At 44.1% G+C, this 25,197-nt stretch overlaps 1 protein-coding gene across 2 annotated transcripts; it reads right to left on the bottom strand.

Moving 5' to 3' along the window:
* Window positions 1-12,971: 12,971 nt before the first annotated feature.
* LOC135530571 (zinc finger protein 239-like) lies at window positions 12,972-20,774 on the bottom strand. Of its 2 annotated transcripts, none has more exons than XM_064958872.1 (2): window positions 20,160-20,774; window positions 12,972-14,108 (listed from the first exon to the last, which is right to left on the bottom strand). In XM_064958872.1, the coding sequence occupies exons 1-2, from the start codon at window positions 20,548-20,550 to the stop codon at window positions 13,384-13,386; spliced, it is 1,116 nt and encodes a 371-aa protein (XP_064814944.1). In that variant the 5' UTR covers window positions 20,551-20,774; the 3' UTR covers window positions 12,972-13,383. The 2 variants fall into 2 exon arrangements, with proteins under 2 accessions (XP_064814944.1, XP_064814951.1); XM_064958879.1 differs by having other exon boundaries at window positions 20,217-20,774.
* Window positions 20,775-25,197: the final 4,423 nt, after the last annotated feature.

Genomic DNA, 25,197 nt, shown 5'->3' with positions numbered 1-25,197 from the left:
AATTCTAGAATATACTATATATCCGAGAAACCTGGTTAAACTATCATTATGACATCATTAATTAATTCTAGAATATACTATATATCCGAGAAACCTGGTTAAACTATCATTATGACGTCATGGATGGCCAGTCCTTATATTCAGTGTAGTGAATTCAAGGGGAGGCCCTGAGCTGAACTCAAACCGAGGTCCAGCGACTGTCAACACCTTTAACTGTTACACCAAGATGTCTGAACTTCTTGACGAGGTCGCTAGGTGTTGGGTTACGGTTGATATAATAGCTTTCTCTACGAATTTCAGAGTGGTTACATTTCTCCAGCCCCTATCCCTCAGCTGTTTACCAAACCACGTCTCTGGGCAGCCATTTTGTTTCTGTTTAAAACCTATGTTGTCCCTTTAAAACCTCTTCTGGATGGGACCCTTCATCTCATCTTAATTTCCACCTAAAATGACCGAAATCTAACTGGCTGAAGATCAGGACCTGAAGCAAGGACATCCATATTACTGATACTATTTGAACAGTTTGTGGACATTTGAAATTAATGTAGGAGAATATAATAATACTTTATTTAACGAGGCAAGTCAGTTAAGAATAAATTCTTATTTACAATGACGGCCTATCCCGGACAAAGCTGGGCCAATTGTGCGCCGCCCTATAGGACTCCCAATCACGGCTGGATGTGGGACAGCCTGGATTCAAACCAGGGACTGCAGTAAACGCCTCTTGCACCGAGAAGCAAGATGCCGTAGGCCGCTGCGATACAGCCCAGATTCGAACCAGGGTCTGTAGTACCTAAGACCGCTGCGCCACTCGGGAGCCAATAGATCTAAAATCAGATAAAACAAACAGAAAAACATTTGTTTCCTATTTTTATTTGATCATCGTTGAAATGCAAAAGAAAAAGGTCTTTCACATTGAGACAGGAAGCTGACAGGATCATTTAGCTGTTGTCCACAACATGGCAGCAGTGTGTGTGCACAGTGTCAGACTGATACATTGAAGAATGAGAGCGCTACATCATATTTTAGTATCACGTTTTCCCAGGTGTCCTTCGTGAGTTTGCCCAAAAGTTAATGACTATAGAGAACATACCAAAATGCTATGGCAATAAAAAAATAACAATTACGTTGACACACACCCAGGAATGTCATACATGATGGATCATTAGCTTCCCTACGTGAAAGGTACTAACATGAGACGAGAATGCTGATCCAACGCCTCCCAACACAGAAGTGTGAACTATAAGATAAGGGCCAAGTTAGCAGCTGACCCAATGTCATAAACGCACCACAAAGTGAGAAGGAAAAAACTAACAATTTACAATTTGATTTTTTGATTTTTAAACCCACAGTCCTCTACACAAGATTGTGCCCCTGATGCCAAGTCCCATAGCAGTTTCTTTCTGCTGTGAAGCAGAGGGTAACAGCACAAATAGTGCAGGTGATGGGAGATTTCTTGTGGCACAGAACACAACGACGCCTGCCTGCTTTGCTCTTTTGGCCCTGAGGCACATTCAGGTCTGCAGTGATGTATTCTGGCAGGTGAACACCACTGGTGACAGGAGTAGAGGGGACAGGAGTAGAGCGGAGAGAAGGTGCTGCAGTGGCCTTCGTGCCGCAGTCAGCAAGCTCCTGGATGAGCAGCTCTCTGAAGGCTCGCTGTGTCATGGAGGTCTGTCCACAGCTCTTAGCCATTTCCTTATGAAGGACGAATGCATTCACCACAGCAATGTCGATGAAATGATAGAACAATGTCCTGTACCATTTCATGGTCTTGTGAAGAACATTGTTGTAGCCAAGCAGAGCGTCTGACTGGTCCACACCTCCCATGCTCTTGTTGTAGTCCTTCACAGCAGCAGGAATGGGGACATCTTTAGTGGTCCATGCACCATTGGCATCCTTCACACGCCTGTTGACGTGATCGCCACTGAAGGACTTGTGGATAGTGGAGCACATGACCACCTCTCTGGCGTCCATCCACCTAACAAAGAGCAGGTCATGTTTCCGAATCCATCGCTGGTCCCCCGATCAGCCCTCCTTGGCATGGCGTTTACTTTTGTTTTGGGAAAACCTCTACTGTTGGTACGGATGGTGCCACAAGCCCACACATCCAGCTTCCTCAGGTCTGTGAACAGGGTGGGGCTTGTGTAAAAGTTGTCCACAAACAGTTTGAAGCCCGTCCCAAGCAGTGGAAAATCCAATAATTCCACAACGGAATCACAACTAACTCCTTTACCGGTGGCGGAGATGGATTTCCCCTCGTAAACCAAAAAATTCCAAGTGTAGGCACACACAGAATCGGCCAAAACAAACAGTTTGTACCCACACATACGTTGTCTGAGGCCATCTCCAGCCTCTGAGGCTACCATCCTCTCATCTATGGACAGGTTCTGGCTGGGCTGAAAATGGGTCTTGCAGGCCTCAACCATGCTGGAGTAGAGAGGTTTGATTTTGCAGAGCCTGTCAAAGCTTGCTGTGCCTCTCTTCTTGTCATTGTCGTCGTCAACTTGTGGGTCACTGATATGAAGGGCCCGCGAGATAGTCAGAAACCTGTTAGAAGACATGACAGTGGTGGGGAAAGGCAGTTGGTAGAGTGTTGACGTTCTCCAGTAGCTCTTCAGGGTTTTCAACTTCACCAACCCCATGTAAATAACCATTGAGATGTAACAGTACAGGTCTTGGATGGAAATGGGCTTCCATGCCTCTTTCTTGCCTGCTTGTTTCTTAGCCCCATACGTGTTGGTGTTAGAAACCAGCGAATCAAGAACTGACGAGGAGAAAAACATCTGGAAAAGATGCCGGGGCTGTACTCTGCAGTCATGTCCAGCTGAGGTCCCGGCTGCCTTCTCGGTCTAAATGTTGGTGGAAGTGGCTCCACATCATCTTCTAGCACAGTGTGCCAACGGTCCTCTGCCTCGGTGGTAGTTGTCGCTGGTTCACTGGCCCTCCTCTGCTTCTGGGCTGGCCTCTTCACACCTCTAGATGGCCGGGCGGGGGAAGGGGTGGAGCCGGAGACAGCAGGGGGCGTACTGGAGGAACCAGTTCCTACGTTTGAACGAGTAGGGGATGGAGGACTGTGGTCTCTTTGGAGTGGCACCCAGAGGTCATCAGAGTCAGAGTCTCTACCACTATTGAGGATTTAAAAAAAAACATTCAGTTAGATCTCAAGTTGACTGTTATTTTATTTAACCTTTAGTTTAGTAGAGGTGAGCCCGGCATCAATACATTACGGGTGAGAGCACTGCATCAATACATTACGGGTGAGAGCCCTGCATCAATACATTACGGGTGAGAGCCCTGCATCAATACATTACGGGTGAGAGCCCTGCATCAATACATTACGGGTGAGAGCCCTGCATCAATACATTACGGGTGAGAGCCCTGCATCAATACATTACGGGTGAGAGCCCTGCATCAATACATTACAGGTGAGAGCCCTGCATCAATACATTATGGATGAGAGCCCTGCATCAATACATTATGGATAAGAGCCCTGCATCAATACATTACAGGTGAGAGCCTGCATCAACACATTACGGGTGAGTGCCCTGCATCAACACATTACAGGTGAGAGCCCTGCATACAATACATTACCTGCATCAATACATTACAGGTGAGAGCCCTGCCGATTCGACATCAACACATTACAGGTGAGCCCTGCATCAATATGTGTTATTTCCTAGTTTTGATGTCGTCACTATTATTCTACAATGCAGAAAATAATTTTTACTAAGAAAAACCCTGGAATGAGTAGGTGTGTCCAAAATTTGACCGGTACTGTGTGTGTGTATGTACACACACACACACACACACACACACACATATATATATAAAAATGTCTCAAATGAATATGCAACCATTTAAACAACTGCATTAGCACAAGAAGCAAAAACCTATTTTACTTACTGATCTAAAAGTGGATCTTTTCCTTCCAAAAACATTTCTTCCACGCTGGAATCATAACTGTGGTCACTCACAGAGGATTCATCCATTCCTTCTGTGTCACTCTCAATTTCTGCAATAATATCATCAACATGTTTATACTTGGACTTTGATTTAGCTTTTCCACTTTTAGTAGCCACGTTTAACTTTTTCAGATTTGAGAAAAGTTTGTTGAAGAGAACGAACCGCTGCGCAATGTAAACTACCGTGTGTCCTGTTTCCGTTCACATACTGCTGGAAAGCCCAGTTTATTGGCTCTCTAGCTAGGTTTCAAAATGATAAGTGGTCTACGGACTAAACATTTTCAAACAAGTGAACTCCTGTTCTTCTCATTGGTGAGTAATGGTGGTTGACCTTCATGGTATAATTGACATGTTGCATAGCCAATACGTAATGTAGAACGATGAAACAAGTTTGGTTGTCTTCTAGAGTGTCTGGGGGATTGCACAGAAACCAAACTTGACCGGGTTAAACAACGTTTTGCAGATTCGATTTCATCAATTGTTTTGTTGCAAGTTCAAAGAGTCGGAATTCATGCAAAACGCTGTATACAACATGGATCGGGATATAAACATGGATTTTATCAAACAAAACTACTGGGACCCTCGGGATGACAAATCAGAGCAAGATTACTGAATGTAAGTACATTATTTACCATCAGAGCAGCAACTGTCCAGAGACACTGATCCTGTAGAAGTAAAAAGAAAAAGAAAAGCCACATCAATGAATCTGAACTCAAACCTGGGTCCAGCTACTGTCAAGTCAACACCTTATAAACGGTTACGCCAAGATGTCTGAACTTCTTGATGAGGTCACTAGGTGTTAGGTTACGGTTGCTACAATAGCTTTCTCTATGAATTTGAGAGTGGTTACACTTCTCCTTCCAGCTGTTAACCAAACCAAGTCTCAAAGCAGCCATTTTGTTCTGTTTAAATCCTAAGTTGTCCATTTAAAAAAGCCCCATCAACCAATCTGCAGCTCAACCAATAACAAACCTGTAATTCCACCACTATTTTGGTAATAAGATGATGATGGGGCTGGAGAAATGTAACTACTCTCAAATTCATAGACAGACCTATGGATGCAAGGACTGACCATCCATGATATCAACATTATAGTTTTAACCATGTTGAGGCTATACAGTGTTGGTTTACATTGTTTCTAAACAATTGGAGTAAAAAAAAAGCTTATTTTGGATTCTGACAGTTTAACTAAGCTAATGTTATAGGCATGTGTTATATTTAAGCAATAAGGCACGAGGGCTGGAAACGTTGGAAACCAGTTTATAAAAGCAATAAGGCACGGGGGGGGGGTGTGGTATACGGCCAATATACCACGACGAAGGGCTGTTCTTAAGCACGACGCACCGCGGACACAGCCCTTAGCCGTGGTATATTGGCCATTTACTACAAACCCTCGAGGTGCCTTATTGCTTTTATAAACTGGTTTCCAACGTAGTTAGAGCAGTAAAATGTTTTATCAAACCCGTGGCCTCAGCATCTACTTGTTTTTGTATAGTGACATCCTCCTCTTCTTTCTCCTCTTTCACGACAACGTTCAGCCACAGACCCTCTTTCTCCGTCCAGCAGACCTCCTCTTCTTTAGCAGGAGGAGAGTAGCTTAGTGAACACATGGTCGGAGATGTTAGCTAGCTAGGCTAATGCTACTTAACCAGCCAGCAAGATGACCAATAATAACAACACCGTAAATATTAAATTAAATCTGATAACTAAATAGACAACAGAAGTGTGTTTAAAACACAGTGGCTATTTAGTCTATCAAGCTACCGAAGTGTCTGACTAACTGTTGCTGCTGTTGAAAGAAGCGTTCCGTCCACTAGATTATACGTCACATCAGCAGCATCGCCTTAAAGTCTCAGACCGCCATCTGCTGACGGGAGGGGGTAACGCAGTTGAGAGAAATTTATATTTTAATTATCAGACAAGTTGTTAATTAAGGAAGCATGAAATTTTACCCACCAATGTAACAACAGTGTGGTTAAAGACTTAGTAACGTAGTTTCAGTCACGATCTGGCTACCTATATGTACAAAAGTACTAAATGTTTTTGCGTTATTACATATTTCTTAAACTATTTCCGGCTATCTTCTAAATTACCCACAATGCAATATTTTTGCAACGCTATATTGATCTACTCTGTACTACCGAGTTGGTTTGGTCATGTTGGTTCGCAGTTATAATATTGAGAAAGTTCCAGTGAAACTCTGCTTTTCATTAACAGCTTTACATAAGCATAATTTTTCTACACACATATATTATATATGAAATAATTGGGACGTATTGTATAAAAATACTTCTTTGTTTTTAGAATATTGTTTCCTAAATAATATGCTATTGTTGAGCCAACTGGTAAATGCAGAGGGTCTTTTACTTCATTATAAGGAATTCTGATCACTTCCCAAGATCCCTGTAACACCGAAACACGTTGCCATTGGAACTCTGATCACTTCCCAAGATCCCTGTAACACCGAAACATGTTGCCATTGGAACTCTGATCACTTCCCAAGATCCCTGTAACACCTGAATGTGTCAAGACCGTCAGAACATACCTACAATTAAACCTGTTGGCTCATCAGTAGGAATGATGTGTTTTTATTTTAGTCCATTCAACAACAATAGAGCTAAATGTTTCAAAATGATTTTGTATCTATTTTCTTATGTCATGCCTTATTGGAATGGTTTTATTGAGCATATCTGTTGGAAAAAAGTTTGAATGTTGCCACACACAAACCAATTTATTAACAAAATTAAGGAAATTTATTTTAAAATTGTTCATAAATATTATCCTGCCAACCACTCTATGAAGTAAAAAGAAAAACATAAATTCAAATTGTACATTTTGTAATCACCACCCAGAAACAGTGTTGTATCTTTTGTGGCAATGTATTCATGTAAGGAATCTGTGGTAAGACACCAGTAGATTTATAATTGACAGTGGTGGAAAAAGTACTCAATTGATTAGAGGCAGTAGGGATGACCAGGGATGTTCTCCGTTTGGTGAGTCCGTCAGATCAGAGGCAGTAGGGATGACCAGGTATGTTCTCTGTTTAGTGAGTCCTCCAGATCAGAGGCAGTATGGATGACCAGGGATGTTCTCTGTTTAGTGAGCCCGCCAGATCAGAGGCAGTAGGGACGACCAGGGATGTTCTCTGTTTAGTGAGCCCGCCAGATTAGAGGCAGTAGGGACGACCAGGGATGTTCTCTGTTTGGTGAGTCTGTCAGATCAGAGGCAGTAGGGACGACCAGGGATGTTCTCTGTTTAGTGAGTCCTCCAGATCAGAGGCAGTAAGGATGACCAGGGATGTTCTCTGTTTAGTGAGCCCGCCAGATTAGAGGCAGTAGGGACGACCAGGGATATTCTCTGTTTGGTGAGTCTGTCAGATCAGAGGCAGTAGTGACGACCAGGGATGTTCTCTGTTTGGTGAGCCCGCCAGATCAGAGGCAGTAGGGACAACCAGGGATGTTCTCTGTTTGGTGAGTCCGTCAGATCAGAGTCAGTAGGGACGACCAGGGATGTTCTCTGTTTGGTGAGTCCGTCAGATCAGAGGCAGTAGGGACGACCAGGGATGTTCTCTGTTTGGTGAGTCCATCAGATCAGAGGCAGTAGGGACGACCAGGGATGTTCTCTGTTTACTAAGTCCTCCAGATCAGAGGCAGTAGGGACGACCAGGGATGTTCTCTGTTTGGTGAGTCCGTCAGATCAGAGGCAGTAGGGACGACCAGGGATGTTCTCTGTTTACTAAGTCCTCCAGATCAGAGGCAGTAGGGACGACCAGGGATGTTCTCTGTTTGGTGAGTCCGTCAGATCAGAGGCAGTAGGGACGACCAGGGATGTTCTCTGTTTGGTGAGTCCGTCAGATCAGAGGCAGTAGGGACGACCAGGGATGTTCTCTGTTTGGTGAGTCCGTCAGATCAGAGGCAGTAGGGACGACCAGGGATGTTCTCTTGATAAGTGTGTGAATTGCACCATTTTCCTGTCAAAATGTACGGAGTAAAAAGTACATAATTTTCTTTAGGAATGAAGTGAAGAAAAAGTTAGCTGAAATAGAAATAGAAATAGTAAAAGTGCAGATACCAAAAAACGACTTAAGTAGTACTTTACACCACTTATAATTTAACACATTTATGAAGATTTTACACTATTATGGAGAGATGTACTGCTTGGATTCTTCACTTACGATAGAAATAAGATTTGACAATTTGATGCAAAATAAAAATTAAATTATTTTGGCCAAATTTCAAATTCACAAATGTAAATGTAAATGTACAAACAAAACACCACATTTTATTACCTTACAAAAAATAAATGTAACTATATTTTAAGATACTTTAAGATTTTAAATACTTTCTCAACAAAAATACAGTTATAACTGTGAGTATGTCCCTTTTAAGGTCCTTGTGTAATGTGATATTGCCCTGCCCACTCCTATCCCCCTAGCCTAAATGTCTTTCATATACACTGATAGAAACCATGTACTTTTCATATTAATTTGTGGTTAATAAAACATTCAAATAAAGTTTGTATGCTCGCTCGGTAGCTAGCTCAAGTTGGCTAATGTCAGCCACACCTCATGCCCTTCACAGACCGCGTGGCCAAATATTTGTATAATTTACCCAAGATAGACCAGAGCCTGTCGTTTCCAATGGGAGCAAATTAATCATAGTGGACAGAACAAGCAAGGCGGTGGGCAGAGCCCAGCAGGAGCTCGCCCGATCCTATTGGCGCGTTCTGGTATTATTTGCATATTTCCGCTAGGGAACGCCTACTGTGTGAAGTGCGCATGTGCAACAACTCAAAACGTCCTCGCACTCCTTCTAAACAACGCAATTTCTTTGAAACTTTGGCAAAAGGGTAAAGTCTACACCGTAGTCCACTCTGTATGTTACAGATTCTAGTTATGGAAACAGAAAACTCTATTGAGATCAAACGTTTCATCGATAAGAAATTAGCAAAATGTTGGCCAAAATCAATCTCGCAATCTTGTACCACTGAGCTTCCTCTCATCACCATATTTGGTAGTGGGGGTGTAATAAAGGCCATCCTGTCGGGCTATATCACCGCCTGGTACGGAAACTGCTCCGCCCACAACCGTAAGGCTCTCCAGAGGGTAGTGAGGTCTGCATAACGTATCACCGGGGGCAAACTACATGCCCCCCAGGACACCTACACCACCCGATGTCACAGGAAGGCCAAATAGATCATCAAGGACAACAACAACCCGAGCCACTGCCTGTTCACCCCACTATCATCCAGAAGGCGAGGTCAGTACAGGTGCATCAAAGCAGGGACCGAGAGACTGAAAAACAGCTTCTATCTCAAGGCCATCAGACTGTTAAACAGCCATCACTAGCATTGAGTGGCTGCTGCCAACATACTGACTAAGATCTCAAGCCACTTTAATAATTACAAATTGGATGTAATAAATGTATCACTAGTCACTTTAAACAATGCCACTTTATATAATTACTCATCTCATATGTATATACTCTATACCATCTACTCATCTACTGAGGAACGGATCTTTTTAAGGCGATGGGTTCCCCTACAGGAACTCCATCCCCCCGTTCAGCTGAAAAGGTGGCGCAGGGAATGCAAAAATATTCTTTAGACATATTTAACCTCCACGCATTAACCTGTCTGGCCCACCCGGGACGCAACCGCACCCCCTGCCAACAATAAATGCAAATGCGCTACGCCAAATGATAATAGCACTCGTTAAAACTCAAACGTTCATTAAAATTCACATGTAGGGTAGTCAATTCAAGCTACACTCGTTGTGAATCAAGCCAACGAGTCAGATTTGTAAAATGCTTTTCGGCGAAAGCATGAGTAGCTATTATCCGATAGCAGGCAACACGCCGAAATACCAGAAGGGACGTAAACAAAGGAATTAGCGTCGCTGGCGCTACACAAAACGCAGAAATAAAATATAAAACATTCATTACCTTTGACGAGATTCTTTGTTGGCACTCCTATATGTCCAATAAACATCACAATTGGGTATTTCTTTTCGATTAAATCGGTCCTTGTGTACCCAAAATGTCAATTTATGAACACCGTCAGATCCAGTAAAAACACATTTTTTAAACGCGACGTTATTTTTTTAAATTAAAAAAGTTGCCTATAAACTTTGACAAAACACTTCAAACTACTTCTGTAATCCAACTTTAGGTATTACTAAACATTAATAAATGATCAAATTGATCACGGAGCGATCTGTATTCAATAAGCACGAGTTTGGGAAACATAACTAACTTTTCCGGTTCCATTGTTTACAGCTGTGGACTTGTCAACCGGATGTGGGTATTACTCAGATGACCAAGGATTTAGTTTAATCGAAATCACAACACTGGCGACATCATGTGGAAGCTGTAGGAACTGTAATCTCACCCTAAATTATTTTTCCTTCCAATAGACAATACATGGGCTGGCGGATTGATTTTTTCTTCGTCGAATTAGTGACCAGGTTTTCTGGCGATTTTGACCACCGAACTCGTTCTGTTATAGTCACAGACACCATTGAACCAGTTCTAGAAACTCCAGAGTGTTTTCTATGCACACATACTAATCATATGCATATACTATATTCCTGGCATGAGTAGCAGGACGTTGAAATGTTGCGCGATTTTTAACAGAATGTTGAAAAAAGTAGCCCGATCTCTAATTTTAACAAGTTCAATACCTCAAATGAAATATAAACACCTTGTTCATCTACCCAGCGTGTCAGATTTTTCAAATATTTTACGGCGAAAACACAACATATATTTATGTTAGACCACCACCAAACCAAAGAAAAAACGTAGCTATTTTTTCCAGCAAAAGATAAAAATCACAAAAGCAGGATTAAAAAAAAATCAATCACTAACCTCTTGAAAATCTTCATCAGATGACAGTCATATGACATGTTACACAGTACATTTATGTTTTGTTCGATAATATGCATTTTATATCCATAAATCTCGCTTTACATTGACACCATGTTCAGAACATCCTCCAAAATATCCGGAGGAATTATAGAGAGCTACGCCAGATAACAGAAATACTCACCATAAACTTTGACTAAAGATACATGTTCTACATATAATTAAAGATACACTGGTTCTTAATGCAACCGCTGTGTCACATTTTTTTTTTACGTTACGGAAAAAGCCTAACATTGCAATAACCTGAGACGGCGCTCAGACGTAACAATATTTCTCCGCTATGTTAGAGTCAACAGAAATACAAAATTACAACATAAATATTCCCTTACCTTTGATGATCTTTCATCAGAATGTAGTGCAAGGAGTCCTAGTTCAACAATAAATCGTTTTGTTTCATAATGTTCAATTCTAGTGTCCAAGTAGCAGCATTTGCTACAACTTTCAGCTCAAATGCCCAAAAAAATGACTTCTGGTCCTGGATAACTTTGCATCAAAACTTCCAAATGACATATTACAGGTCAAAGAAACTGGTCAAACTAAGTGCAGAATCAATCTTCAGGATGTTATAATCTTATGTATCCAATAGCATTCCAACCGGATCATTGTTTTTCATCTGGGGCTGATTGGAACAGCCGAAGCACTCAAAGGCAAACGTGCCTCAATAAAATGGCATCCTTTTGCGACACCAACTACTTTCCTTCCCATTAGGTCAAAGTTCACAGCAAATGCTCCATTACACTTTCTACTGAATGAGGACATCTAGTGGAAGACATAGGAAGTGTTTCCAGATCCATAACTTGTTGGGAAGGGAGGGGGCGATGACGTCAAAGTTGCCCCAACTTTCAGAATTTCACTCCTTGTTTGGAAGATTGCCTGCCCTGTGAGTTCTGTTATACTCACAGACATAATTCAAACGGTTTTAGAAACTTCAGAGTGTTTGCTATCCAATATTAATAATAATATGCATATATTAGCAATTTAGGACAGATTTTGATGCAGTTCACTATGGGCACGCAATTCCTCCAAAGTGGAAATACTGCCCCCTATCTCTAACTGGGTGTTACTACCCTCTCCGCTACTGTCCCATCGATGTGGATGTGGGGGTGCTCCCTCTGCTGTTTCCTGAAGTCCACGATCATCTCCTTTGTTTTGTTGACGTTGAGTGTGAGGTTATTTTCCTGACACCACACTCCGAGGGCCCTCACCTCCTCCCTGTAGGCCATCTCACCGTTGTTGGTAATCAAGCCTACCACTGTAGTGTCATCTGCAAACATGATGATTGAGTTGGAGGCGTGCAGATGGGTTAGGGCAGTGTGCAGTGTGGTTGGATTGCGTCGTCTGTGGACCTATTTGGGCGGTAAGCAAATTGGAGTGGGTCTCGGTAGGGTGGAGGTGATATGGGCCTTGACTAGTCTCTCAAAGCACTTCATGATGACGGAAGTGTGTGCTACGGGGCGGTAGTCATTTAGCTCAGTTACCTTATCTTTCTTGGGAACAGGAACAATGGTGGCCCTCTTGAAGCATGTGGGGACAGCAGACTGGGATAAGGTTTGATTGAATATGTCCGTAAACACACCAGTCAGCTGGTCTGCGCATGCTCTGAGGGCGCGGCTGGGAATGCCGTCTGGGCCTGCAGCCTTGCGAGGGTTAACACGTTTAAATGTTTTACTCACGTCGGCTGCAGTGAAGGAGAGTCAGCAGGTTTTGGTAGCGGGCCGTGTCAGTGGCACTGTATTGTTTCGTCTGCCTGGGAGCAAGACATCCTGGTCCGCGACAGGGCTGGTTTTCTTTTTGTAATCCGTGATTGACTGTAGACCCTGCAAGCGCGGTAGCTTCGTGTTTTAGTTTCTGTCTACAGGCTGGACGCAACTAAATGGAGTCGTGGTAGAGCCGGGGGTGGTGTTTACCACTCCACCACGCCTTCAGCAGGCTGGAAAAGTGGAATTGATCTGTTTGATCCATTTGTTTGTTTTCATTGTTTGTTTGTTTTAATTCAACATGCACTGGATTCGTTAAGGTCGGTCATTGGGTTAATTTGTTTTGATTTTGTTTTAATCAAATCAAGCTTTATTTTTTTATAGCACATTTCAGACATGGACGAATAAAAACAATGAAAATTAAAACTGAAATATTTACTACACAACAAAACATAAGACGATTAAAAAAACTAAAATAGTGCAACACAACTTTCTTTTTTGTTAATCAAATAAATAGTACTCTTTCAATTCAGAACCTGGATTTTCCCCCTGATGAGGCTAATATCCACATCATGCTGAAATCAATAGAACAGGGGACAAACGTTTAGGGTTCTACATTGTGACATCATTAGAATACTCCTACTACAATGTTAAAAGCATTCAACTCCTTCATGAATGATGTTTCATCAGATATTTTATCAGAGTGTCTTTTGTCATGTTGTTTTCGGCTATGAGACTTCTCTCCTGTGTGTCTCGTCTGGTGTGATTATAAAAGTCCTGACAAAACAAAACTCTTTCCAGTCACAAGAATGATGATATTTCCTCCCCTGTGTGTTTTCTCTGGTGCTTAGTCAGCTGAGTAGATTCAGTAAAACTCTTCCCACATTGATCACAGCTATAAGGCTTCTCTCCTGTGTGTGTTCTCTGGTGTACAATCAGGCTGCTTGAGTGACTAAATCTCTTGTCACATTGATCACAGCTATACGGTTTCTCTCCTGTGTGTATTCTCTGGTGTGATTTTAAATATCCTGATAAAACAAAACTCTTTCCACAGTCAGAGCAGTTGTAAGGTTTCTCTCCTGTGTGATTGCTCTGGTGTAAAGTCAGCTGGCTCAATGTAGTAAAACTCTTCCCACAATGATCACAGCTATAAGGTTTCTCTCCAGTGTGAATTCTCTGGTGTGCTTTCAGTGAATCTGATCTTGAGTAACTCTTCCCACAGTCTGAGCAGTGGAAAGATTTCTCTCCTGTGTGTTTTCTCTGGTGTATAGTCAGCTTGCTTGATGTAGCAAAAATCTTCCCACATTGATCACAGCTATAAGATTTTTCTCCAGTGTGAATTCTCTGGTGTGCTTTCAATGAATCTGATCTTGAGTAACTCTTCCCACAGACAGAGCAGTGGTTAGATTTCTCTCCTGTGGGTGTCCGCTGGTGTTTATTGAAATGTTCTGATGTGGAGAGACTCTGCTCTGCACCATGTTGTTGTTCAGGCTCCCCAGAGGATCCATGATAGTCAAGTCTCTCTCCTGTGTGAACAACAAAGTCAGAAAGATGGTTAAAGGCCCACAACAGCAGAAATCCACTGTTTATTTCAGCTAAAAGCCCATGATGATGTGCAATAATTTGTCCTGAATGTTTTAATGCTTTGATAAACATATTTGACAATTGTCTTAGACAGTCAAGTGAGCAACAATAGTCATATTCTGTCTTATTTATTTCCTATTAGTAGTAAAGTGGATGATTGTAGGCCAGAAATAAGTTATTAAAGTTGCTGAAACTCTCAGCAGACATTGTCACCAATATAGTCCCCTCCAATACCGGACCATCCAATATAGGCCCCTTCAATACAGGCCCCTTCAATAACGGCCCCTCCAATACCGGACCCTCCAATATAGTCCCCTCCAATACCGGACCATCCAATATAGGCCCCTTCAATACAGGCCCCTTCAATAACGGCCCCTCCAATACCGGACCATCCAATATAGTCCCCTCCAATACAGGCCCCTCCAATACCGGCCCCTTCAATACCGGCCCCTTCAATACAGGCCCCTTCAATAACGGCCCCTTCAATAACGGCCCCTTCAATAACTGCCCCTTCAATACCGGACCCTCCAATATAGGCCCCTTCAATAACGGCCCCTTCAATACAGGCCCCTTCAATAACTGCCCCTTCAATACCGGACCATCCAATATAGGCCCCTCCAATACAGGCCCCTCCAATACAGTCCCCTCCAATACAGGCCCCTTCAATACAGGCCCCTCCAATACATGCCCCTTCAATACAGGCCCCTCCAATACAGGCCCCTCCAATACAGGCCCCTCCAATACAGTCCCCTCCAATACAGGCCCCTTCAATACAGGCCCCTCCAATACAGGCCCCTCCAATACAGGCCCCTCCAATACAGGCCCCTCCAATACAGGCCCCTTCAATACAGGCCCCTCCAATACAGGCCCCTTCAATAACTGCCCCTTCAATACCGGACCATCCAATATAGGCCCCTCCAATACAGGCCCCTCCAATACAGGCCCCTCCAATACAGGCCCCTTCAATACAGGCCCCTCCAATACATGCCCCTTCAATACAGGCCCCTCCAATACAGGCCCCTCCAATACATGCCCCTTCAATACAGGCCCCTCCAATACAGGCCCCTTCAATACAGGCCCCTCCAATATAGGCCCCTCCAATATAGGCTCTTCAATACAGGCCCCTCCAATACAGGCCCCTTCAATACAGGCCCCTCCAATACAGGCCCCTTCAATACAGGCCCCTCCAATACAGGCCCCTCCAATACAGGCCCCTCCAATACAGGCCCCTTCAATACATGCCCCTTCAATACAGGCCCCTCCAATACATGCCCCTTCAATACAGGCCCCTCCAATACAGGCCCCTTCAATACAGGCCCCTCCAATATAGGCCCCTCCAATATAGGCTCTTCAATACATGCCCCTCCAATACATGCCCCTTCAATACAGGCCCCTCCAATACAGGCCCCTCCAATACAGGCCCCTCCAATATAGGCCCCTCCAATATAGGCTCTTCAATACAGGCCCCTCCAATACATGCCCCTTCAATACAGGCCCCTCCAATACAGGCCCCTCCAATATCTCTGTCTGTGATTGCAAAACATTGCAGCATTAAGATCTGTGTTGCTGTTCACGAACTCCGCGCCGTGGGAGAAAACCCAGGGAGTTCTAATAGCCTCCATTTACTGGTTACAGCTTATGTGTGTATTTCACACTACTTTCTTAACTACAAATGTAAGGCTCATGTGAATGTCCTGCTTAATATGTTTGTGTCATCGTCGCAAAACAACTGTTTTAATACTTTTTTTTTTTAAAAACACTTCCGACTTCAACCAATAAAATGCTCTTTGGCTAGCTTTGTCAATGAGCGTTAGCATTCTAGCTAACAACCGCTGCATCCAAAATACATATTGTGCAACTAACACAACTTAAAAAAAGGCACATCTGAGCTGATCTTTTTGTTGCAGGTAAATGGGATAACATGAGAAAAAAGAAGAAGAAGAAACTCCCACACTGCTCTTTATTAAGCTTTCAAGGCCTTCGTCAGAGCTTCTACATGGTATCATACACTGTGATTGGAGGAAACATGAGGAAGTAATGACTCAGAGCTTCTACATGGTATCATACACTGTGATTGGAGGAAACATGAGGAAGTAATGACTCAGAGCTTCTCCATGGTATCATACACTGTGATTGGAGGAATCATGAGGAAGTAATGACTCAGAGCTTCTACATGGTATCATACACTGTGACTGGAGGAGAACATGAGGAAGTAATGAGTCAGAGCTTCTACATGGTATCATACACTGTGATTGGAGGAAACATGAGGGAGTAATGAGTCAGAGCTTCTACATGGAATCATACACTGTGACTGGAGGAGAACATGAGGAAGTAATGAGTCAGAGCTTCTACATGGTATCATACACTGTGATTGGAGGAAACATGAGGGAGTAATGACTCAGAGCTTCTACATGGTATCATACACTGTGATTGGAGGAGAACATGAGGAAGTAATGAGTCAGAGCTTCTACATGGTATCATACACTGTGATTGGAGGAAACATGAGGGAGTAATGACTCAGAGCTTCTACATGGTATCATACACTGTGATTGGAGGAGAACATGAGGAAGTAATGACTCAGAGCTTCTACATGGTATCATACACTGTGATTGGAGGAAAACATGAGGAAGTAATGCAATTTCGATCTTGTCTCATCGCTGCAACTCCTCGGGAAGTCGAAGGTCGAGTCATGCGTCCTCGAAAACACGACTCCACAAACTGCGCTTCTTAACACCCGCCCGCTTAACCAGCCGCACCAACGTGTCGGAGGAAACACTGTTCACTTTACGACTGAACTCGACCTGAAGGCGCCCGGCCCGGCCCGCCACAAGGGGTCACTAGAGAGCAACGAGCCAAGTTGATACCAGCAGCTGTACTCAGCTTCAACCAGTTCACACTGCTTTATCCACGGTAGACAGAGCTGTGTTGATACCAGCAGCTGTCGCCAGGACAACCAGTTCAGACTGCTTTATCCACGGTAGACAGAGCTGTGTTGATACCAGCAGCTGTCGCCAGGACAACCAGTTCACACTGCTTTATCCACAGTAGACAGAGCTGTGTTGATACCAGCAGCTGTCGCCAGGACAACCAGTTCACACTGCTTTATCCACAGTAGACAGAGCTGTGTTGATACCAGCAGCTGTCGCCAGGACAACCAGTTCACACTGCTTTATCCACGGTAGACAGAGCTGTGTTGATACCAGCAGCTGTCGCCAGGACAACCAGTTCAGACTGCTTTATCCACAGTAGACAGAGCTGTGTTGATACCAGCAGCTGTCGCCAGGACAACCAGTTCACACTGCTTTATCCACGGTAGACAGAGCTGTGTTGATACCAGCAGCTGTCGCCAGGACAACCAGTTCAGACTGCTTTATCCACAGTAGACAGAGCTGTGTTGATACCAGCAGCTGTCGCCAGGACAACCAGTTCAGACTGCTTTATCCACGGTAGACAGAGCTGTGTTGATACCAGCAGCTGTCGCCAGGACAACCAGTTCACACTGCTTTATCCACAGTAGACAGAGCTGTGTTGATACCAGCAGCTGTCGCCAGGACAACCAGTTCACACTGCTTTATCCACAGTAGACAGAGCTGTGTTGATACCAGCAGCTGTCGCCAGGACAACCAGTTCACACTGCTTTATCCACGGTAGACAGAGCTGTGTTGATACCAGCAGCTGTCGCCAGGACAACCAGTTCAGACTGCTTTATCCACAGTAGACAGAGCTGTGTTGATACCAGCAGCTGTCGCCAGGACAACCAGTTCACACTGCTTTATCCACGGTAGACAGAGCTGTGTTGATACCAGCAGCTGTCGCCAGGACAACCAGTTCAGACTGCTTTATCCACAGTAGACAGAGCTGTGTTGATACCAGCAGCTGTCGCCAGGACAACCAGTTCAGACTGCTTTATCCACAGTAGACAGAGCTGTGTTGATGAAAGCAGCTGAAAGATGTAGCAACACTTTGCTTGTAGTCCAAGATGACAATATCAATAGATCCAAATGGATCTTTGAAATCTCCACGGTAACAGAGAGGGGGGTGTGCCATTTGACAGAGAAGCCTTGAGTCACAGAATGGATTTTCTTTCTCGTGAATGTCCCAGCCCCCTCATCATCTCCACCAATCACAGTATGTCCCAGCCCCCTCCACCAATCATGGCTATGCTACATTCTGTATTTTCTCCATGTCTAAACAGCTTTGTGAAATCACATTTTATTTATATTTCCAGATTACATAAGAGTTTGTTATTAAAGCACATGAAAGTTCACATGTTCAAGGAGGAATTTCTGCCAAAAAAAAGAGACATTTTGATCAAGTTTAGTTTTTTTATGTTCAAATGTCTCTCCTGTGAAGTAGTGGCGTGCAAAACACACCCAGCTTTCTGTAACGGATCACATGACCGACCAGCTCGATTCTGTCTTATGTAGAGACATTAGAAAAGGTGTTTTTAATATTGGATAAAAGTAGAGACTCTGAGCTAGAAAATGGTATATCATTACACTACAGTTGAGGAACGTAATTCTGCTTTTAAAGTTGATAAACTTGTAACTTTTGAGAAAAACGTCCCTTGAATGTTTTGTTAGACCGACTGGACAGCTCTTCTTTGTCTACAAATATCTATATAAGGTCCCACAGTTTCAGAGCAAAAAACCAAGCCATGAGGTCAAAGGAATTGTCCATAGAGCTCAGAGACAGGATTGTGTCAACGTACAGATGTGGGGGAAGGATACGAACACATTTCTGCAGCTTTGAAGTTCCCCAAGAACACAGTGGCCTCCATCATTCTAGAGGCCACAGAGCTAAATAACCTTCAGAACTGTGTTGAACCCAACAAAGATTATCTATTTACCAAGAAAAAGCAAACGTGATTTTACAGAACTTAATTGAAACTATGTTTGTTAGAAATCGGATGTTTATTTTGGTGTGGCGGCAATGATTCTGACGTGACGCAGAGACACACTTAAATGAACGCAGAGTAAACACTGACTGTATATTTGCGACTGTTCGACTAACAGCCTGTCGACCAAACAATCGACTGAATGGGGTCAGCCCTTATAGCATCATACGTCATTATGACATCATAATAGCCATTGGTTCCTGAAGAATAGAACTCATAAATAAATGCCTCAAATGTTTCAACCGTATTACCCCACCAAAAACCAAAACATAAGCTAGTATAACTCCACTGTTGGTAAATTAACACTGTATAGCCTCAATCTGGTTAAAACTATCATTTTGACCTTATGGATGGCCAGTCCTTGTATTCATAGTGTAGTGAATTCAGGGGAGGCCCTGAGCGGGACTCAAACCTGGGTCCAGCGACTGTCAAGCCAACACCTTATAACTGTTACGCCAAGATGTCTGAACGTCTTGACAAGGTGGCTACAATAACTTTCTCTGTGAATTTGAGAGAGGGGTCCATTTCTCCACCCCTCAGCCATTCACCAAACCAAGTCTCAGGGCTGACATTTTGTTGTTGTTTAAATCCGAGGTTGTCCCTTTAAAAAAAGCCACAATCAAATCAACCAATCTGCAGTTGAAACAATAAAGCGTCATTCCGCCACTTATAAACGTTTATGATGTAACAATGATGTGATGATGTAATTACACATTCCAACACTGTTTTGGTAATAAGATGATGATGGGGCTGGAGAAATGTAACTACTCTCAAATTCATAGACAGACCTATGGATGCAAGGACTGACCATCCATGATATCAACATTATAGTTTTAACCATGTTGAGGATATACAGTGTTGATTTACATTGTTTCTAAACATTGGATTAAAAAAAGCTTATTTGGGGATCTGATGGGGTACAACAGTTGAACTAAGCTCATGAGGCATGTGTTATATTCTTCAAGAATCAATGGCTATAAATAAATAATTTAAAAGTCCAAACATGGAATGTAGAAACTACAGATTTCCCCTTTAACACCAAACATCAGTTCAACAACTGCAGAGTTTGTGCCTCTGTTTTTAAGACAGTACTTACTAGTGTTAATCAGGGAACGGTTTCTCAAAACCATCTTAAGGCTAAATTCATCGTTACCATTGGATGCCTTAAGTTGCGTTTGGGAAAACGGGCCCAGATATCCAGTTTCCTCCTCCTCCTCTTTCGATGTGACAGTCATCTCCCCCTCCTCCTCCTTCACTCCAAAAACTGCACCCTCCTCTTTCTCTTCCTCCTCTTCTTTTACTGTAACATCCTCCTCCTCTTTCACTCTGAAGGCATCTTTCTCTTCTTCTTTCACTGCAACAGCCTCACCGTCTACTTGTTTTTGTATTGTAACAGCCTCCTCTTCCTCCTCCTCTTTCACGAGAGCTTCTTTCTCCGTCCAGCAGATCTCCTCTTCTTTATCAGGAGAGTAGCTTAGTGAACTCATGGTCTGATATGTTAGCTAGCTAGGCTAATGCTAACTGAACCAGCCTGCTAGTTGAATAATAATAACAACAACACCGTAAATATGAAATTAAATCGGATAACTAACTAGACGACAGAAGTGGGTTTAAAATACAGTGGCTATATGAAAGCGTCTAAAGAGCTTTATTGGTTCGTCTCTTTTGTCCTAAGCTACCGAGGTGTCTGACTCACTGTTGCTGCTGTTGAAAGAAGCGTTCCGTCCACTACATTATACGTCACACCAGCAGCATCGCCTTAAAGTCGCAGATCGTCATCTGCTGACTGGAGTGGGAAAAATAGTGGGAAAAATAGTAACTTAGTTCTCGTCACGATCTGGTTACCTACTTACTATTAAGTACAAACAGTTATGTTTTTGCGTTATTACATATTTATTATCTTCTAAACTACCCACAATGTACGATGTTGCAATGTCAAATTGATATACTCTGTGCTATGCAGGTCTTATACTAGCTGGGTGGTTAACGTCAGTCAGCAACACATCATGCTCTTCACGGACTGTGTGGCCAAAGATTTTTATAACTAACCCAGATAGACCAGAACCAATGGGAGCAAATTAATCATATTGGACAGAACAAGACAGGTGGGTAGAGCCAAGCAGGACCTAGCGAGATCCTATTGGCGCGTTTGAGTATTTATTTGCATATTTCATTAGGGAACGCCTACTTTGTGAAGTTTACCGGTGTGAAATAACTCAATACGTCCTCGCACTCCTTCTAAACAACGCCATTAAAAAAAACTTTTGCAAAAGGGTCAAGTCTACAAAACGTAGTCCACTCTGTTTGTTACAGATTCTAGTTATGGAATCAGAAAACTGTATTGAGATCAAACGTTTGATCAATGAGAAAATCAGCAGAAGCCATCCGGCTACTTCTTCTCCCATTAGGCTTCCTCTCATCACCATATTTGGTAGTGAGTGAAAAAGCCAACCGGATGTTTCACATTTATTCCTCAGGTGAAACATCTGCCTCATTGTTCTATCTGTAGTGGTTGTGTTATTAGGTGGTGGGCCGAAGCTCGAAAAGAGTTAACTTAATGGGTCCCAGTCGAGGGAGGACCTGATTTTTTTGTATATGACAGTAAAACATTGTTATGATGACTATAACATTTGTTGTCACCTTCAATTCTCGCACATTTTCTCATAAAAAGCACATTTCAACACTCTGTCTTCTCAAGAAAATTTGACTAACTCCCAACTCCTAAACTTGGAACCAATCAGAGTACATACCCCCGGTGATGTAGGCAGCCACTATGGTATTTATCACTATCTATGTGTATATATTTCTATGATCTATGTATGTGCTGTTTAACATTACCTCGTTTCTATAGTTGCTCTCCTGTCTGACTGTGTGTGTGTCTCTTTAATGCTCACAATCTATGTGTATGTCGTGTTTGATGTGTATTTCTCCCTTCTGGAAACTTTATCTATAGAGTTGACTGTCGATCGGACATGAGGTCTCACCCGTACAACTATAAGCTATTACCCAGGGGTCGTAAATCCCTAGTTAACCTCCTATTTCATGTTGTGTCCGAGGACTTTTAAAGAACACCAATATCTTGTATCTCAGTCCGCTGTATTGGGCTTCCCTCTCCTCCTTTCTGGACTTTATTTCAGTACTGTCTGTTGGATCGGATCGATGGACTTTATTTCAGTACTGTCTGTTGAATCGGATCGATGGACTTTATTTCAGTACTGTCTGTTGGATCGGATCGATGGACTTTATTTCAGTACTGTCTGTTGAATCAGAACAATGGTGAATTCACCCTGAGTTTAATTGACCATTCAAGTTATCTTGTACGCATAGAATCACCTTCCTATTTCACCAAGCCCAGTTTATATCCTCACTCTATCTTCTCACACTCTATTCAGGACTTTATTTAGGTAGGCACCTAGATCTATTAAGACTTAATATCCTCTCTGGTCACCAAGATCTATTAAGACTTAATATCCTCTCTGGCCACCAAGATCTATTAAGACTTAATATCCTCTCTGGCCACCAAGGCACCCAGATCTATTAAGACTTAATATCCCCTCTGGCCACCAAGGCACCCAGATCTATTAAGACTTAATATCCCCTCTGGCCACCCATTTACATTTACATTTACATTTAAGTCATTTGGCAGACGCTCTTATCCAGAGCGACTTAGAAATTGGTGAATTCACCTTATGACATCCAGTGGAACAGCCACTTTACAATAGTGCATCTAAATCATTTAAGGGGGGGGGAGGGTGAGAAGGATTACTTATCCTATCCTAGGTATTCCTTGAAGAGGTGGGGTTTCAGGTGTCTCCGGAAGGTGGTGATTGACTCCGCTGTCCTGGCGTCGTGAGGGAGTTTGTTCCACCATTGGGGGGCCAGAGCAGCGAACAGTTTTGACTGGGCTGAGCGGGAAAACTGTACTTCCTCAGTGGTAGGGAGGCGAGCAGGCCAAGGGTGGATGAACGCAGTGCCCTTGTTTGGGTGTAGGGCCTGATCAGAGCCTGGAGGTACTGCGGTGCCGTTCCCCTCACAGCTCCGTAGGCAAGCACCATGGTCTTGTAGCGGATGCGAGCTTCAACTGGAAGCCAGTGGAGAGAGCGGAGGAGCGGGGTGACGTGAGAGAACTTGGGAAGGTTGAACACCAGATGGGCTGCGGCGTTCTGGATGAGTTGTAGGGGTTTAATGGCACAGGCAGGGAGCCCAGCCAACAGCGAGTTGCAGTAATCCAGACGGGAGATGACAAGTGCCTGGATTAGGACCTGCGCCGCTTCCTGTGTGAGGCAGGGTCGTACTCTGCGGATGTTGTAGAGCATGAACCTACAGGAACGGGCCACCGCCTTGATGTTAGTTGAGAACGACAGGGTGTTGTCCAGGATCACGCCAAGGTTCTTAGCGCTCTGGGAGGAGGACACAATGGAGTTGTCAACCGTGATGGCGAGATCATGGAACGGGCAGTCCTTCCCCGGGAGGAAGAGCAGCTCCGTCTTGCCGAGGTTCAGCTTGAGGTGGTGATCCGTCATCCACACTGATATGTCTGCCAGACATGCAGAGATGCGATTCGCCACCTGGTCATCAGAAGGGGAAAGGAGAAGATTAATTGTGTGTCGTCTGCATAGCAATAATAGGAGAGACCATGTGAGGTTATGACAGAGCCAAGTGACTTGGTGTATAGCGAGAATAGGAGAGGGCCTAGAACAGAGCCCTGGGGGACACCAGTGGTGAGAGCGCGTGGCGAAGAGACAGATTCTCGCCACGCCACCTGGTAGGAGCGACCTGTCAGGTAGGACGCAATCAAGCGTGGGCCGCGCGGAGATGCCCAACTCGGAGAGGGTGGAGAGGAGGATCTGATGGTTCACAGTATCGAAGGCAGCCGATAGGTCTAGAAGGATGAGAGCAGAGGAGAGAGAGTTAGCTTTAGCAGTGCGGAGCGCCTCCGTGATACAGAGAAGAGCAGTCTCAGTTGAATGACTAGTCTTGAAACCTGACTGATTTGGATCAAGAAGGTCATTCTGAGAGAGATAGCGGGAGAGCTGGCCAAGGACGGCACGTTCAAGAGTTTTGGAGAGAAAAGAAAGAAGGGATACTGGTCTGTAGTTGTTGACATCGGAGGGATCGAGTGTAGGTTTTTTCAGAAGGGGTGCAACTCTCGCTCTCTTGAAGACGGAAGGGACGTAGCCAGCGGTCAGGGATGAGTTGATGAGCGAGGTGAGGTAAGGGAGAAGGTCTCCGGAAATGGTCTGGAGAAGAGAGGAGGGGATAGGGTCAAGCGGGCAGGTTGTTGGGCGGCCGGCCGTCACAAGAAGCGAGATTTCATCTGGAGAGAGAGGGGAGAAAGAGGTCAGAGCACAGGGTAGGGCAGTGTGAGCAGAACCAGCGGTGTCGTTTGACTTAGCAAACGAGGATCGGATGTCGTCGACCTTCTTTTCAAAATGGTTGACGAAGTCATCTGCAGAGAGGGAGGGGGGGAGGGGGAGGAGGATTCAGGAGGGAGGAGAAGGTGGCAAAGAGCTTCCTAGGGTTAGAGGCAGATGCTTGGAATTTAGAGTGGTAGAAAGTGGCTTTAGCAGCAGAGACAGAGGAGGAAAATGTAGAGAGGAGGGAGTGAAAGGATGCCAGGTCCGCAGGGAGGCGAGTTTTCCTCTATTTCCGCTCGGCTGCCCGGAGCCCTGTTCTGTGAGCTCGCAATGAGTCGTCGAGCCACGGAGCGGGAGGGGAGGACCGAGCCGGCCTGGAGGATAGGGGACATAGAGAGTCAAAGGATGCAGAAAGGGAAGAGAGGAGGGTTGAGGAGGCAGAATCAGGAGATAGGTTGGAGAAGGTTTGAGCAGAGGGAAGAGATGATAGGATGGAAGAGGAGAGAGTAGCGGGGGAGAGAGAGCGAAGGTTGGGACGGCGCGATACCATCCGAGTAGGGGCAGTGTGGGAAGTGTTGGATGAGAGCGAGAGGGAAAAGGATACAAGGTAGTGGTCGGAGACTTGGAGGGGAGTTGCAATGAGGTTAGTGGAAGAACAGCATCTAGTAAAGATGAGGTCGGCGTATTGCCTGCCTTGTGAGTAGGGGGGAAGGTGAGAGGGTGAGGTCAAAGAGGAGAGGAGTGGAAAGAAGGAGGCAGAGAGGAATGAGTCAAAGG

This window comes from Oncorhynchus masou, chromosome 5, assembly GCF_036934945.1.
Source record: "Oncorhynchus masou masou isolate Uvic2021 chromosome 5, UVic_Omas_1.1, whole genome shotgun sequence".
Classification (NCBI taxonomy): Eukaryota; Metazoa; Chordata; class Actinopteri; order Salmoniformes; family Salmonidae; genus Oncorhynchus; species Oncorhynchus masou.
This window is presented reverse-complemented; position numbering and strand designations above follow the sequence as displayed.

Coding starts and splice junctions, on each gene's coding strand:
- LOC135530571 (XM_064958872.1), bottom strand. CDS start 20,550: ATGAGTTCACTAAGCTACTCTCCTGATAAAGAAGAGGAGATCTGCTGG. Junction 14,109..20,159: donor CCGTTCCCTGATTAACACTA/GTAAGTACTGTC, acceptor TTGTTCACACAG/GAGAGAGACTTGACTATCAT.